Source organism: Pelophylax lessonae (assembly GCF_965119305.1).
Source record: "Pelophylax lessonae genome assembly, chromosome: 1".
Lineage (NCBI taxonomy): Eukaryota > Metazoa > Chordata > Amphibia > Anura > Ranidae > Pelophylax > Pelophylax lessonae.
In genome coordinates, this window is record NC_138768.1 from 64,551,210 (window position 1) to 64,568,781 (window position 17,572).

Genomic DNA, 17,572 nt, shown 5'->3' on the forward strand with positions numbered 1-17,572 from the left:
CCCGTACACACGTACGATTGTCGGCCGTAAATATTCGGCCACGGACCAATCGGCCGATTGTCGGCTTGTTAGTATGATGCTTCCGACAACCAACTGCGACTTTTCGGCCGAACAGAATCTGGTGTGCAGGCATTCAAATTTTTGTTGGCCAACACCAGAACGGCCGATTGTTCGCCAGTCAGTACAGAATTCGGCCAACATACAGCAGATGAGCAAGACTGGGCATGCTCAGAGAAGAAAAAACACAGGGAAAGTAAACCATCACATGACATCACTTCTGCAGTCGGTTGTTGTTGGCCGACAAAATTCGTGTGCAGTCTTTAGCACTTTTCAACCGACAGGACAGCACTGGACAAAAGACGGCTGATCGTTCGGCCGACATTCGGTACATGTGTACGGGGCTTAACTACAAGAAATGTCTTACCTCTGTGCTTGCCAACAAGGGTTTTCTCTACCAAGTACTAAGACATGTTTTGCTTGGGGATCAAATACTTTTTTGGGGGATTTTGGGGATTTTTGGGGATTTTGGTTGATATTCTGTCTCTATCATTTAAAATACACCTATGATAAAACTTATAGATCCTTCATTTCTTTGTAAGTGGGCAAACTTACAAAATCTTCAGGGGATAAAATAATTTTTTTCCCCACTGTATATTGTGACCTAGATAAATTAAGAAACTTCACAGACACTGTTCTAATTAAATATGCCAATCACCATGGAATGTGTCAAAGAACATGATGGTAAATGTGAAAGTTTGTAAAAACACCTTTTTTAAATCGCAGAAACTAATCAGCGTGATGCCAGAATGTCTGGACAGATCATACATATTCAACATTGAAGGATTAGAGAGATATTACCTTACATAGAGGGATATTGGAACCATGGTGTTCAGGACAATGATATATCCCCAAAAGATTAGGAATCCTCTGTAACTTGGAGTATAGTTATATCCATCATAGAGGTACCAAGTGTTATTTCCGATGTTCATATCACTTTCCCAGACTGTTTGCCCAATGGCAAGACCAGCTGCTGCCAGAAGCAACATTGCAAATATCTAGAAGACAGAAGGACAAGTTTAAAGATGATGTCTGGGTCTTCAGTGACTAAATCTTCAGTGGGGCAATAATTGGATCCTCACCCTTTGACTATTAAATAATCATATTTTTTTTTATCAAATGCTAAAGCACTGATGACCTGATTTTAAAATATGTATATAAATCAGTATTAGTGCAGCGCTTCGCCTATTTGAGAACTAATATAAAAAATGCCCAAAAAAAAAAAAAAAAATGCTAACAGTGCTTTATCTTTAAACACACTCCACTTATTGCTAAAAAACTACAAACATTGCACTCACATGTAAAAGGTGCTGTCAGTGTACCTCACTATCAAATCAGTTGTGTACACCAGCATAGATTGAAGAGATGTACAGTTAGCGCAACTGGCTATTCCTCGCTGTACCTCGGTATCCTCTGTTAGAGCGTCGTAACGTCAGAGCCCCTCCCCTACGCGTTGCGCCACAGGGATGGCTTTCTCAGGGGGTTTGTAGGTTTTTCTTTTTAAGCAATAAATGGAGTGTTTTTAAAGATAAAGCCTTACTGGAGTTTTTTTCATATTTCTATGTATGTGGCTGATGGGAGAGTCTGGTAGGAGAAGGATGAAGCGTTTCCAGTAGTGAACCACAGGATATACTTATCTAGTTCCCTGAGGAGGGTTAAAAGCGCTGTATTATTATATTCACACATATGATCTATTTTCCAAGGTGAAAGCACAAACGATGGGGGAATGGAGCATTGCATGCAGCACGAGTGAAGCACATTTTATGGATTATTTATTCAAGTGCACTTAATAACCACAGGGATATATACGTGCAGCCTTTTCCAGGCGGCATCTATTGGATTTTGGTTATTGGTTGACTTTTAATTTTTATTTTTTATTTTTATCTATTTTTTATGTCCTCACATCAGTAGCATATTATTTAGAGTGTGGATTTTCACACTTTGGTATAGACCTATATAGTAAATTGACATTAGGTGTTTAAGCAATATAGTGGCATGTTTCACATTGATAGAACAGATTAGGCACGCATTGCAAGTGTTTTTTTTATATTTTGTTATATTTTAACCACTTACCTACTACCTACCCCCTTCCTGCCCAGGCTAATTTTCAGCTTTCAGTGCCGTTGCAGTTTGAATGAAAATTGCATGGTCATACCCAAACAACATTTTTATCATTTTTTTCACACAAATAGAGCTTTGGTGGTATTTAATCACTACTGGGTTTTTTATTTTTTGCTAAAGAAACAAACAAAGGTCGTCAAGTTTGAGAAAAACATAAAATAATTTCATAGTTTGTTATAAAATTTAGCAAACAGGTAATTTTCTTTTCCTTCACTGATGTGTGTTGATGAGGCTGCATTGATGGGCACAGATGGGTGGCACTGATAGGCATTGATGTGGTGGCACTGATAGGCACTGATGACACTGCACTGATGAGCACTGATGGGTGGCACTGATAGGCACTGATGGGCACTGATTAGGTGGCACTGATGGGTACTGAAGCGGCACTGGTGGACACCGATGAGGCTTCACTGATAGGTGGCACTGGTGGGCACTGAGAGGTGGCACTGATAGACAGCACTGTAAAGTGCCACTGCTGGTCACTGATACGCAGCACTGATAGGTGACACTTATAGTGAGGCACTGATGGGCACTGATTGGCAGCTCTGGTCGGCACTGATAGGTGGCACTGGTGGGCACTGATATGTGGCACTGGTAGGCACTGAATAGCAGCACTGACAGGCACTGTGGCAGGGACCGATGTCCCTGTAACAGAAGCCGGTTGGCTTTCTGCTTCTCTCCTCACGATCAGCGATAACTTCTATTTACTTCCGCGATCAGCTGTCATTGGCTAACAGCTGATCACGTGGTAAAGGGCCTTCTGTGATTGACCCTTTACCCTGTTCTGTGACCAGCAAAGTCCGAAGGAGTAGGCGATCACACAGCGTTGCGCCCCTGCGCCCCCTGGGGGTGCGCAAGCAGCGCAATCACGGGAGGACATCTATTGACACCCTCCCGACACTGGAAGCCCGCACTGTAGCCGTCATTTGGCTATAGCACGGGCAGAAAGTGGGTAGTATTTTTTTTATCATCTGGTTATTTTTTATATTAGTTCTCAAATAGGTAAAGCGCTGCACTTATACTGATTCATATACATATTGTGTCACATATATTGAGTGTGTGGAATGTGTGAGCTAATCACTAGTTTAAAGTGTTAGAGTAACATCAGTAGTGGTTAGTACTCCTAACAGCTCGCATCGCTTTATAATTTAATCACTGATTTTAAAATATACTGTTGCTGCATTACTGTTGTTACATCTCAGCATTTTATAGAGGAAGACTTGTAAAGTTACTAAAAAGCCCTCTTTAAGCAGGTGGACTAGAAGGCATCTTAAAAACATCTGTTGAAGTAGAACTATAGGTAAAACTTTTTGTTTCATTTTGGATAGTGTAAGGGAGGGAGGATTATAACCCCGTCAGACTTTCTTTCGCAATCTGTGCCCCATTGGGGAGATTTCCCTTCACTTCCTGTCCCATAGCCAAATAGGAAGTGAGAGGAAATCCCTGCAAATTAAGGGAATTCCTTGGGGACCCCCAGGTCACCAGAACTAGTGTCTCTGTTGGAAGATCCCCCCCCCATTACTTTTCTGGGGACAACCCAAAATTTGGGATTTTATTTTACTTCCATTTTCAATAAATTTGGTAAACAGGACAAATAGAAAGGGTGAATCTCCTTAACGGGGGCACAGACGGCAATGAAAACGTCTAATCCCACTCCATTCCATCCAAGATTAAACAAAAGCTTTGCCTTTAGTTAGACTTTAAGTCTCTCCCCAAGACACGAGAACAATATACTGGACCATTAATGGTGTAACTTATTTTCGGGGTCCAATTTCTCACTAGAGCACAACGGCCAAGGCTAAGGATGCCATGATCTTTAGGATTGGCAAACAACCATTCAGCCAACAACCATTCAGCCAACATTTATTTTATGCTTTCTACTGCAAATTTAGGCTTACAGAGCCTACCAGACAAACATCTATCCATTTCCGTCTGCAGGCTAATGTAAAGCGGAACTCCACCCAAAAGGTTTTTTTATTTTGTGGTTTTGATATGAGTAGACGTTTTCCCCCCGCAGTCTTCAGAGACACATGACAGGTCCCAGAAGACAGCAGGGCCATTCGCAAAGCCACCTGTAAATCCGCAAGCTGTCAGCCTCCCCCCCCCCCCCCTTGAGGAGCACAGTGCTGGATCATGGGACAGTGGAATGTCTGTTTATTAAAAGTCAGCAGCTACAGTTTTTGTAGCTGCTGACTTTTAATTTTCACTAACATGGCTGGAGCTCCTTTTTTATTGGTTGTAAATGTTCCGATTTTTTTTTTTATAAAAATATCAAACATGTTAAACTTACCTGCTCTGTTCAAGGGTATTGCACAGAGCAGCCCCGAACCTCCTCTTCTGGGGTGCCCTGTTGGCGCTCCTGGCTCCTCTCCTATATCAGGTGCTCCCACGGAAAGCTGCATTCGATGGGGGCACCTGTGTGGGCTCGCTCCCGAGTGCTGCTGCGTGCACTGACACATACAGCGGGACTCGGTCCCGCCCCCGGCACCCGTGTGATTTGATTGACAGCAGTGGGAGCCAATGGCTCCTGCTGCTATCAATCTATCCAATTAGGAGAGAGACAGCGGCTGGAGCCACTGGGTCACTGCACATCGCTGGATCGGATTGGGCTCAGGTAAGAAAATGAGGCGGGGTCTGGGGGGACTGCAACAAAGAAGGTTTTTCCCCTTAATGCAAAGAATGCATTAAGGTGAAAAAACTTGAGACATTACGATCCCTTTAAGACAAAAGCCAAACTATGGAGGGGGGGGGGGATCAAGGCATGATTCTGGTTGTGTCACAATGATACTGATTGTGTCTCTGCAGATATGTTCCTGGAAATGCCATTACAGTGACAATTGAGTCTCTCCAGATATGCGTTCATTAGTTATTTGAATGATTCTATTTTTCGTTAAGAAATTTTTATGCACTGTGTGTATGATTTCTTCATGTTTATTGAATATAGCATGTGGTCAGTGTGTGTACATTGTTGAGAGGGTCAGTATTCAAAATAGTTTTTGGGGAGAATGGAAGAGGTGGTACATTGTAGCTGGCCTAGGGGCAATAGACGTATAAATCTGGCCTTGCTTATTTTTAAGTTTAATATTTACCATATACACCATGTTGTTCACCATATAATCAATTTTAGTTCTTTTAAAAACAGTCTTTCCACTGTTCCTCATTATTTTACTATCGGCACCTAGAAAATAAAATAAAATAAAATAAAAACCAAATAACATTAATACTTCAAAAACCCTTAATCATCTTACGGCTTGTATCTCTGCAGCACTTAGGATTGAATATTGATATAAATTGTTTTTTAACAGATTTTTAGGGAGTTAGCTACAAAGTGTCCCAGATTCTTGGAGAACATACCAATTTTGAGTTTATATATTTGTATAGTTTTTTTCTTATAGAAAACTGTTCATATATTTTCAGGTAGATTTAAAGGCAAATTAAAAAAAAAAAAAAAAAAAACTTTGAGGAAACCTCATAAAAGATCCCTTTCTTATTTTATTTTTATAGAATGTAATATCTTTTTGTTCCAGTTTTAACCACTTGCCGTCTGCTCACGTTGAGCCTACTGCGGCAGAGTGGTTCGTTATCGTCTGGCGACGTCTCCTCTCTCGGCGGCGCGCGCGAGCCGCCGGAGGCTCGCTCCCGCTGTATTCAGTCACAGCGGGAGTCGGGCCAGGGGAGGAGCAGCGGCGATCGCCGCTGCTCTTCCCTGATCGTCGGGGAATTGAGTGTGGAGATCCGCCTGCTTGTGTAAACACAAGCGGGCGGATCTCCTAAGTGACAGGCAGGGTCAGATTGCAGGGTTCAGCATAGCTGAACCCTGGATCTGTCCTTGTGTCACACAGTCACCTTCCCCCACACACGTTAGTAAGCACCAGGCATACATTAACCCCTCCCTCTCCAATAAAATTAACAAGGGGTTAAAAAAAACCCTGCCAGTGTCATTTTTACAGTAACAGTGCATATATATAGCACTGATTACCGCAGTAATGTCACTGGTACCCCCAAAAGTGTAAAAAATGTCAGTCAAGGGTCCGATCTGTCCGCTGCAATGTCGCAGTCCCGCAAAAAAAATCGCAGATCGCCGCCATTACGCGTTAAAAAAAAAACACCAAAAATGACAGAAATCTTTCCCTTTGTTAGTAAACGCAATAACTTTTGCGCAAACCAATAAAAATACGCTTATTGTGATTTTTTTTACCAAACATAGGTAGCATAAAACAAATTGGCCAAACATTAAAAAAAAATTTGATTTTTAAATTTTTTTGGGGGGGAATTTCATATAAAAAAATGTTAAAAATATTGTTATTTTTTCAAAATAAACGCTCTTTTTTTGTTTATAGTGCAAAAAGTAAAAATTGCACAGGAAATTAAATACCACCAAAAGAAAGCTCTGTTTGTGGGAAAAAAAGGACATAAATTTTGTTTGGGTACAGCGTCGCACGACCGTGCAATTGTCAGTTAAATTCGCACAGTGGCGAATCGCAAAAAGTGGTCCAGACGTAAGACAGCAAAATCCGCTAGTGGTAAAGTGGTTAATTGGGATACGTTATTTGCATTCACTAGATGGTGCTAGTGAGTTGAGTAATGTTTAGTGTGATAGGACCTCTGCAACACTTAGGATTAAATATAGATTCAGACCTAAATTGTTTTTTAATGGATTTTTAGGGAGTTAGCTGCAACGTGTCCCAGATTCTTGGGTAACATATCAATTTTGAGTTTATATATTTATTTATTTTTTTTCTTATAGAAAACTGTTCATAAATTTTCAGGTGAATTTATAGGCAAATTTTAAAAAAACTTTCAGGAAGCCTCATAAAAGATCCTTATATATATATATATATATATATATATATATATATATATATATATATTTTTTTTTTTTTTATTATTATTTTTTTCTATATATAATGTATAATCTTTTGTTCTATTTTTAGTTAGTATAAGGTTATTTGCATTCACTGGATTCACTAGATGGTGCTAGTGAGTTGAGTAATGTTTAGTGTGAAAAGTAGAACTTCCGCTTTGAGGCCTCCTTCCCGTTGTAACGTTAAAAAATCCTACCCCGTGAAAATTCCCTACCCTCGTCACTTCCTGTGCATGTACGTCATTGAACAGCTGAGCAGCTTCCCACTGCACATGCTCACAGTTGCGGAGGGTAGGGAATTTTCATGGGGTAGTATTTTTTAACCTTACACCGCGTCATTTATCAGCTGTTGCCGTGCGTCCCACTTCGCATGGGCAGCCACTACATAAAATCATCTCTGCTCCAACCCTGAGATTTTCCGGCGGGCGCGCGTCATTCATCAGCAGGTGCGGCGTCCCACATGATCTCGGCTCCGTGATTTATATTTTCATAGACCTGCCGCCCCTTTTACATTTTGGAGCCGAGATCACGGAAGTCTGACGGGTTGGAGCGGAGATGATTTAATGTTGGAGCGGAGATGATTTAATGTACAACATATATGGACTATCAGTTTATGGACTATATGTTTATGGACTATTGATCTCCTTTGTCCTACATTGTATTCCTTGCCATTTAGGTCCCTCGTGTGGAACCTGTGGGTCCCATTTTTCTCCTCTTTTTGCGCCAGATTTTATTTACAATGTACAACAGCTGATGCGGTGTAACGTTAAAAAACACTACCCCGTGAAAATTCCCTACCCTCCGCAGCTGTAAGCATGCGCAGTGGGAAGCGACTCAGCTGTTGAATGACGTATGTGCACAGGAAGTGACGAGGGTGGGGTATTTTCACGGGTAGGGTTTTTTCATGGAACACCGGCTCCTGTTTGTGAAACTGAGCTTTTGGGGAAGAGGGAGGGGAGGAGGGGGGGAGCAGGTTCCCAATTTTGACAGGTACCTTCTCCCAGTTCCGTTCTGGTTGCCTTAGGCGATCGGAAGCAGGATTTCTCCTTCCCGAAGTCTTCTGGGACACATGATAGGTCCTAGAAGACTTCGGGACCAGTCACGTGGCACAGCGCCACTTGCGTATACGCAGTGGGCACCCGGCTGTTAAGCTACAAGATGTGCCCATAGTATAGATGCTGGCACCACCGAGGGAGGATGCGGGGCGAACACGGCTGGGGTGAGTTCACGGCTGGATCCTGGGACAGGGGAGTGGCTGTTTATTAAAAGTGAGCACCTACAGTTTGTGTAGCTGCTGACTTTTAATAAACAAAAAATGACTAGAACTTTGCTTTAAAAAGGGGTTATATATAAATAATGCCCACAACATACAGGGGTATACAATGTACTATTGACATAAACACTTATACACACACTCATCATTGGTTGAACTGGATGGACTGGTGTCTTTTTTCAACCTCACTAACTATGTAACTATATGTAAATAGGTAGGTGTAATGTTATGTAATTACAGTAGAGACATTGGGGTTGATTTACTAAAACTGGAGAGTGCAAAATCTGGTACAGCTCTGCATAGAAACCAGTCAGCTTCCAGGTTTGATTGTCAAAGCTTAATTGAACAAGCTGAAGGTAGAAGCTGATTGGCTACCGGCCCAGATTCTGCACTCTCCAGGTTTGGAAAATCAACCCCTAGTATATGCTCATAATTATATTTAGCATTTCCTTGTAGTTTACCTAATAGTATATTTGAATAATATCCATTTTGTTGTGGTCAACCAATCAGAGATGGTAAAAGTCGGGAATGGCGGCTTCGCACTTCCTAAGGATGCCACTCTGGTGAAATGTACATTGAAGCGGAAGGGCCACTACTTCCGGGTCCTGTATGATGCCACATCCGGCTTGAGACTCTGAGGCTTGGGATGCGCACCGACCAGTGACAGTGGTGCTGCAAGGCAATATTGGCAGTACAAGCTGTCTACACTGGTGCTGGCCATAAAGGCACTGTAATATGTAAGTTTAATTCTTCATTTTTTATTGGTTTTATCCTTTACAATAAATACTACACAATGATGCTTTTACATTGTATCGTCTGCTTTGTTACTGTAGGATTGAGCTGTTACCATAATGAAGGAGGATCTGGGTAATATCTTTAAGTGGAAGAACCCTTGAGATCCAAAAACGCTGTTTGACCTACCTGTAAAAAGTGGTCATAAACCTCAGGTGAGTGTGCATTTGTTTTGTAAGCACAAGTCTGGAGAATTGTGTGAAAAAAGTTTCACACAAAGGATTTTTGTATTATAGTGTGATGCTGGGAATTTGCACAATATTGGACTTATTTTCTCTTTAGATTTTTTTTTTTATTATTTCATTCTCTTTGGACTGGTTATTTGTGTTGTATACTTGAGTGTTGAAGCACCATATCTACATATGTTATTTTATGTACAAAATTAATTTTTATATTTCTGCTATGGGCCTGTTTATTCAGTGAAAACGTTGTCATTAGTTAATAACAAAGTGAAACATATATTGTTTGTTTTTTTTAAGACAAAAAGGGCTTTCTTTTGGTACTATTGATTTGCAAAAAGTATTTTTATTTTCTATGCAAGGCATAGACAAAAACAAAACTTTAAAAACACACTTTTATCTTGTTTAACCAATGATAGTTTAATAAAATGAGTGGTATTGTAGATAAAAATTATACATTTTATTTTATAACTTGTCTAATTGATAATGACACTAACAATTCAATTAATTGATCACTGCACAGTTATTTACAAATTAACAAAATTATTTTTTTTGAATTTTAGGTCATTTTGATGGCATTTGTTTGTTCAAAAAAAAAGAAAAAGTTCAAATAATAATTGGTTATTAAAAAATAGGTAAAACAAAATGCAGAAAAATATTAGATAAGACTAGAAGGATGGGGGGTTAATCAGGGCTAAATAGGATAACTTAGGAATAATAAGGGGTTACATAGAAATTTTTTTTTTTTAACCACTTAAGCCCCGGAAGATTTTACCCCCTTCCTGACCTTGGGGTATTTTGCGATTCGGCACTGCGTGATTTTAATGGACAATTGTGCGATCGTGCGACGCTGTACCTAAACGAATTTGACGTCCTTTTTTTCCCACAAACAGAGCTTTCTTTTGGTGGTATTTGATCACCTGTGCGATTTTTTGATCATGCGCTATAAACAAAAAAAGAGCGTCAATTTTGCAAAAATAACAATTTTTTTCACATTTTTTTATATGAAATTCCCCCCCAAAAAAATGTAAAAATCAAAATTTTTTAACATTTTCGGCCAATTTGTTTTATGCTACCTATGTTTGGTAAAAAAAATCGCAAAAAGCGTATTTTGATTGGTTTGCGCAAAAGTTATCGCGTTTACTAACAAAGGGAAAGATTTTTGTCATTTTTGTTGTTTTTTTTTTAACGCGTAATGGCGGCGATCTGCGATTTTTTTTGCTGTACTGCGACATTGCGGCGGACAGATCGGACCCTTGACTGACATTTTTGACACTTTTGGGGTTACCAGTGACATTTCTACAGTAATCAGTGCTATACATATGCACTGTTACTGCAAAATTACACTGGTAGTGAAGGGGTTAACTTTATTTGAGAGGGAGGGGCTGTGTGTGTCCCTAGGGGTGTGATTCTAACTGTGATTGGCTGTCTGTTGAGCTGTAGAAACAGTGATCAACGGTTCTACATAGTAGAACCGTGTGATCACAGTTTCTACACAGGGGAGAATAACAGGCGGTTTGTTTACACTAGCCGTCTGACTTTCTCCCTCTGCAGCGGCGATCGCAGAGTGACCGGCAGACATCGGGTCCGCCGGTCACACGCGCGGGGGGCCCGTGACCACGCGGGATCGGGAGCGCGCCTCCGGCGGCGCTCGCTCCCTAGACCCTCACAGGCTAGCGACGTAGACCTACGTCACTTTGACTGTGAGGGGCTGACTGCCGACGTAGATAGTCATTAGGCAGTCGGCAAGTGGTTAAAAGAACATTTTGTTTTTACTTGAAAGGTTGCTTTTACTGGCCTTGCATGCAGACCAAAGGTTATTTGTTTTATCAGCACAAGATCTGTACAATAATGTTACCTTGGTTGGAATTTACAAAAAATGGAACACTCAGAATCTGGTGCAGCTGTGCATGGTAGCCAATCAGGTTCTAACTAGGGTTGAGGGAACACGGACTGTATTATTCGTGTTCGTACCGAATAATTGGATTTTCGTTACCCGAACACGGACCCGAAAACTTTACTGTATATTCGGGTAAAAATCCGTGTTCGGACGTTTTATTTCCAGGTTTTGCATGCTTTGGCGCACTTTTCATGGCGGGCTTTCAACAGCCAATCAACAAGCGTTTAACTGGTGTGCCTAAGCCATCCCAGCCATGCCTACAAATGTATCAGTAGCTGTGATTGGCCGTCTGAAGCATGTGACCAAGTCTTTATAAGTTAGAGGCAGCGCCGCTGCGGCGTCATTCTGCTGTTTAGTTCAGGGAGAGAGCACACATCAACGTGCTGGCTGCTGATTAGGGACAGACAGGAAAAAAAAAACATTTGTGTCCGGATAGAATTGAGGGACAGGTCGGAGTGTGTTAGGCAGGGCGAGTTGTAGGCATTTTAGGGAGAGAGTCTGCTGATTTTTAGGGTCAGTGTGTTCTACAAACTACAATCCATATTGCTGTGTGGGGTGGGGTTTGCAGTGACCGATCTACGATCTTAGCAATCCTTTTAGGGACAGAGTCTGCTGATTTTTAGGGTCAGACAGTGTGTTCTACAAACTACAATCGATATTGCTGTGTGGGGTGGGGTTTGCAGTGACCGATCTACGATCTTAGCAATCCTTTTAGGGACAGAGTCTGCTGATTTTTAGGGTCAGTGTGTTCTACAAACTACAATCGATATTGCTGTGTGGGGTGGGGTTTGCAGTGACCGATCTACGATCTTATTAATCCTTTTAGGGAGAGAGTCTGCTGATTTTTAGGGTCAGTGTGTTCTACAAACTACAATCGATATTGCTGTGTGGGGTGGGATAGGAGATAGGCAGGTGTCAGTGGTCCACATCCATTTTGCTGTGTGTGGGCTGCAGTGAACACAATCTTTTTGGGCTGCAGTAAACACAATCTTTTTGGGGTGCAGTGAACACAATCTTTTTGGGGTGCTGGCTGCTGATTAGGGACAGACAGGAAAAAAAAAACATTTGTGTCCGGATAGAATTGAGGGACAGGTCGGAGTGTGTTAGGCAGGGCGAGTTGTAGGCATTTTAGGGAGAGAGTCTGCTGATTTTTAGGGTCAGTGTGTTCTACAAACTACAATCGATATTGCTGTGTGGGGTGGGGTTTGCAGTGACCGATCTACGATCTTATCAATCCTTTTAGGGACAGTGTCTGCTGATTTTTAGGGTCAGACAGTGTGTTCTACAAACTACAATCGATATTGCTGTGTGTGTGGGGGGGGGGGGGGGTTTGCAGTCACCCGATCTACGATCTTATCAATCCTTTTAGGGACAGAGTCTGCTGATTTTTAGGGTCAGACAGTGTGTTCTACAAACTACAATCAATATTGCTGTGTTTGGGGGGGGGTTTGCAGTCACCCGATCTACGATCTTATCAATCCTTTTAGGGACAGAGTCTGATGATTTTTAGGGTCAGACAGTGTGTTCTACAAACTACAATCGATATTGCTGTGTGGTGTGGGATAGGAGATAGGCAGGTGTCAGTGGTCCACATCCATTTTGCTGTGTGTGGGCTGCAGTGAACACAATCTTTTTGGGGTGCAGTGAACACAATCTTTTTGGGGTACAGTGAACACAATCTTTTTGGGGTGCAGTGAACACAATCTTTTTGGGGTGCAGTGAACACAATCTTTTTGGGGTGCAGTGAACACAATCTTTTTTGCCCACTGAGGAGGAGGGAGAAAAGTATTTTTCTATCAGGCACTGTGTGCAGCATTTTTCCTTCAGCTGTGCTGTGCTGAGTGACTGATCATACACTGCTGTGTTCAGTTCACATGTGCTAATATTGAGTGGTTTCACTCTATTCAATATACAGCCTTGGGTTAAAAAAAATTAAATTGTGGCCTGCAGCAGAGCTGAATGATATTTGGGGTTTTTGGGGTTCATCTCATACTTCTGAAGATTTGAGGATGCTGCCTGTTCCATACTCCTCCTACTCCTCATTCAGCCTTTTAGGGGTACAAACAATAGTAATTGGGGCCTAGTGTGGTTTTGTACATGTGAGATACATACACTTTTTTTGATCATATTTCCTATTCCGCTATTCAATAAAAACCTTTGGGGATCAATTAAATTACGGGATAGTTTGTGTTGGTACGTGTGAGATCCATCTTTCCAAGTTTTTGGGGTTCATCTCATACTTCTGAAGATTTGAGGGTGCTGCCTGTTCCATACTCCTCCTACTCCTCATTCAGCCTTTTAGGGGTACAAACAATAGTAATTGGGGCCTAGTGTGGTTTTGTACATGTGAGATACATACACTTTTTTTGATCATATTTCCTATTCCGCTATTCAATAAAAACCTTTGGGGATCAATTAAATTACGGGATAGTTTGTGTTGGTACGTGTGAGATCCATCTTTCCAAGTTTTTGGGGTTCATCTCATACTTCTGAAGATTTGAGGGTGCTGCCTGTTCCATACTCCTCCTACTCCTCATTCAGCCTTTTAGGGGTACAAACAATAGTAATTAGGGCCTAGTGTGGTTTTGTACGTGTGAGATACATACACTTTTTTTGATCATATTTCCTATTCCGCTATTCAATAAAAACCTTTGGGGATCAATTAAATTGCGGGATAGTCTGTGTTGGTACGTGTGAGATCCACCTTTCCAAGTTTTTGGGGTTCATCTCATACTTCTGAAGATTTGAGGGTGCTGCCTGTTCCATACTCCTCCTACTCCTCATTCAGCCTTTTAGGGGTACAAACAATAGTAATTGGGGCCTAGTGTGGTTTTGTACGTGTGAGATACATACACTTTTTTTGATCATATTTCCTATTCCGCTATTCAATAAAAACCTTTGGGGATCAATTAAATTGCGGGATAGTTTGTGTTGGTACGTGTGAGATCCACCTTTCCAAGTTTTTGGGGTTCATCTCATACTTCTGAAGATTTGAGGGTGCTGCCTGTTCCATACTCCTCCTACTCCTCATCCTGCCTTTAGGGGTGCAAACAATAGTAATTGGTGCCTAGTGTGCTTCTGTACGTGTGAGATACATACACTTTTTTTGATCATATTTTCTATTCCGCTATTTAATCAAAACCTTCGGGTATAAACAATTAAATTGCGGGATAGTCTGTGTCGGTACATGTGAGATACACCTTTCCAATTTTTGGGGCGCATCTCATACTGCCGAGGATTTGAGGGTGCTTCAGTCTGCCTCCTGCCTGTTCCGAACTCCTCCTACTCCTCATCCTGCCTTTAGGGTACAAAAAATTGTAATCGGGGCCTAGATTGTGTTTGTACGTGTGAGATACACCGTTTTGTAAAATTTGTCCTATTCCGCTATTCAATATACACCCTGTTTGAGTGTAAAAAATTAAATTGCGGGATAGTCTGTACCGGTACATGTGAGATACACCTTTTTAAATTTGTTTGGCGCATCTCCTTCTACCGCCGAGGATTGCAGGGCGCTTCAGTTTGGCTCCTGTTCCCAACTCCTCCTACTCCTCTTCCTCATCCTGCCTTTAGGGTACAAAAAAATTGTAATTGGGGCCTAGATTGTGTTTGTACGTGTGAGATACACCGTTTTGTAAAATTTGTCCTATTCCGCTATTCAATATACACCCTGTTTGAGTGTAAAAAATTAAATTGCGGGATAGTCTGTACCGGTACATGTGAGATACACCTTTTTAAATTTGTTTGGCGCATCTCCTTCTACCGCCGAGGATTGCAGGGCGCTTTAGTTTGCCTCCTGTTCCTAACTCTTTCTACTCCGCTTCCTCATCCTCTACCGCCTCCTCATCCGGACAGCGTAACACCTTCACCACCAACTTCAGCACGGCCAGGGGTAAACGACAGCAGGCAGTTTTAAAACTTGCCTGTTTGGGGGACAAACCACACACCGCGCAGGAGTTGTGGAGGAGCATGGAACAGCAGACAAATGAGTGGTTGCTGCCAGCGAGCCTCAAGCCCGGCCTGGTGGTGTGCGATAACGGGCAAAATCTCATAGCAGCTCTGGGCCTAGCCGGTTTGACGCACATCCCTTGCCTGGCGCATGCTCTGAATTTGGTGGTGCAGAGGTTCCTTAAAAACTACCCCGATATGTCAGAGCTGCTGCAGAAAGTGCGGGCCGTCTGTGCGCACTTTCGGCGTTCTCACCCTGCTGCTGCTCGCCTGTCAGCGCTGCAGCGTAACTTCGGCCTTCCCGCTCACCGCCTCATATGTGACGTGCCCACAAGGTGGAACTCCACCTTGCACATGCTGCAAAGACTGTGCGAGCAGCAGCAGGCCATAGTGGAGTTTCAGCTGCAGCACGCACGCGTGAGTCGCTCTGCGGAACAGCACCACTTCACCACCAAGAACTGGGCATGCGAGACCTGTGTGCCTTGTTGCGCTGTTTTGAGTACTCCACCAACATGGCCAGTGCCGATGACGCCGTTCTCAGCTTAACTATCCCACTTCTATGCCTCCTTGAAAAAACAATTCGGGCGATGATGGAAGAGGATGTGGCACAGGATGAGGAGGAGGAGGAGGATGAAGAGGTAACATTTCCAAGGCTTTCAGGGCAGTCATTCGTAAGGGGCTCCGAGGGTGGGTTCCTGCACACACAAACGCCAGGGACACAATTGTCCAGCAGGGGCACAGTTCTGGTGGATGAGGAGGAGGAGCTGGAGGAGGAGATGGAAGCATGTTCACAGCAGGGTGGCACCCAGGCCAGCTCATGGCCATCACTGGTGCGTGGCTGGGGGGATACAGAGGACACGGACGGTACACCTCCCACAGAGGACAGCCTTTCGTTGCCTCTGGGCAGCCTGGCACACATGAGCGATTACATGCTGCAGTGTCTCCACAACGACCGCCGAGTTGCCCACATTCTAACTTGTGCTGATTACTGGGTGGCCACGCTGCTGGATCCCCGTTACAAGGACAACGTACCGTCCTTAATTCACTCACTGGAGCACGATCGCAAGATGCGCGAGTACAAGCGCACGCTGGTAGACGCGATGCTGCTGGCATTCCCACCTGACAGCGGGGCTACAGTGGAAGCACAAGGCAGAGGAGGAGGAGGAGGAGGAAGAAGAGGTCGCCAACGCAACCAGGGCACCGCCAGCACCTCAGAAGGCAGGGTTAGCATGGCCGAAATGTGGAAAAGCTTTGTCAGCACGCCACAACAAACAGCAGCACCAGCAGCTCATATGGAACGTCTTAGCAGGAGGCAGCATTTCACCAACATGGTGGAGCAGGATGTGTGCACACGCCTAGACGTACTGAATGAGGGGTCTGCCCCCTTCAACTTCTGGGTCTCCAAGTTGGGCACATGGCCTGAGCTTGCCCTTTACGCCTTGGAGGTGCTGGCGTGCCCTGCAGCCAGTGTATTATCTGAACGGGTATTTAGCACGGCTGGGGGCGTTATCACAGACAAGCGCAGCCGCCTGTCCAGAGACAATGTGGACAAGCTCACGTTCATTAAAATGAACCAGGCATGGATCCCACGGGACTTTTCCGTACCTTGTGCAGAATAGCGATGGATACCGACCTTACCCAGCCATTGTTCCATTTTTGCTCTTTCTCACTCTTTTGGGGTGTACCCTCATTTAAAATTTGTGAAAAGAAGCAGTGTTGGCTACCTCGTCCTCCTCAGGGCCAGATTAACGTAGGGGCTATTGGAGCTGCAGCTCCAGGCCCCTACCTTTATATAGGCCCCAGGTTGGCCATATTCACTGTTACCGCTCTTCTGTCACTTGTAAACACAGAAGTCTGGCTTCTATGCTCGCTTCCCCAGGCAGCTCCCTCAGAACCTCCCCACACAGCACGAAGGCCGGACAAGGAGGGACAGTTGCCGATGCATGGATGTGTTTATGGGCTTCAGAGACAGCATCCCATGTGAAATTAGGCATGCATGGCTGCACCCTTCCTCCTCTGGGTGCATGCCAAGGCACGGCCCTTAAGGCCCTTCAAAATCCTCAGCACCAAGCCCATGATGCTCTTAATCCGGCCCTGGTCCTCCTCCACCGCCGCTTCCACCTACAGCGCCCATAGGTGTGCGCAGCCTATTGCATTAGGGTGTGCACCCCAAAGTTTAAATACACATGCATGTGTTTGCCTACATGTACATGGCCCCGATACATTACTCTCCCTGCTGGCAAAGTGAAATAGAGCAGAGCAGGTCCGAGGGAGATCTTTCCCATCTCCTCACTGGCAAACAGAGCGATAATGCTATGTGCCCTAGGTGATTAGGGTGTGCCCAGGCACATCCGGCACACCCTGTGCGCACGCCTATGACACCGCCACATCCACCACCACCTCAACCTCCCTCCTACTCCATATGGGCCTCGTCCTTCAGA

The 17,572-nt window shown here is 43.5% G+C and overlaps 1 protein-coding gene across 1 annotated transcript in view; it reads right to left on the reverse strand.

Moving 5' to 3' along the window:
* ATP8B1 (ATPase phospholipid transporting 8B1) overlaps window positions 1-17,572 on the reverse strand; it is a gene marked incomplete at both ends in the record, with an annotated part of 111,286 nt that overhangs the window by 55,550 nt on the left and 38,164 nt on the right. The window contains 2 exons of the mRNA XM_082265415.1: window positions 859-1,055; window positions 5,268-5,356. Of these exons, the coding sequence (XP_082121541.1) occupies window positions 859-1,055; window positions 5,268-5,356 (286 nt within the window). The remainder of the gene's footprint in view (window positions 1-858; window positions 1,056-5,267; window positions 5,357-17,572) is intronic.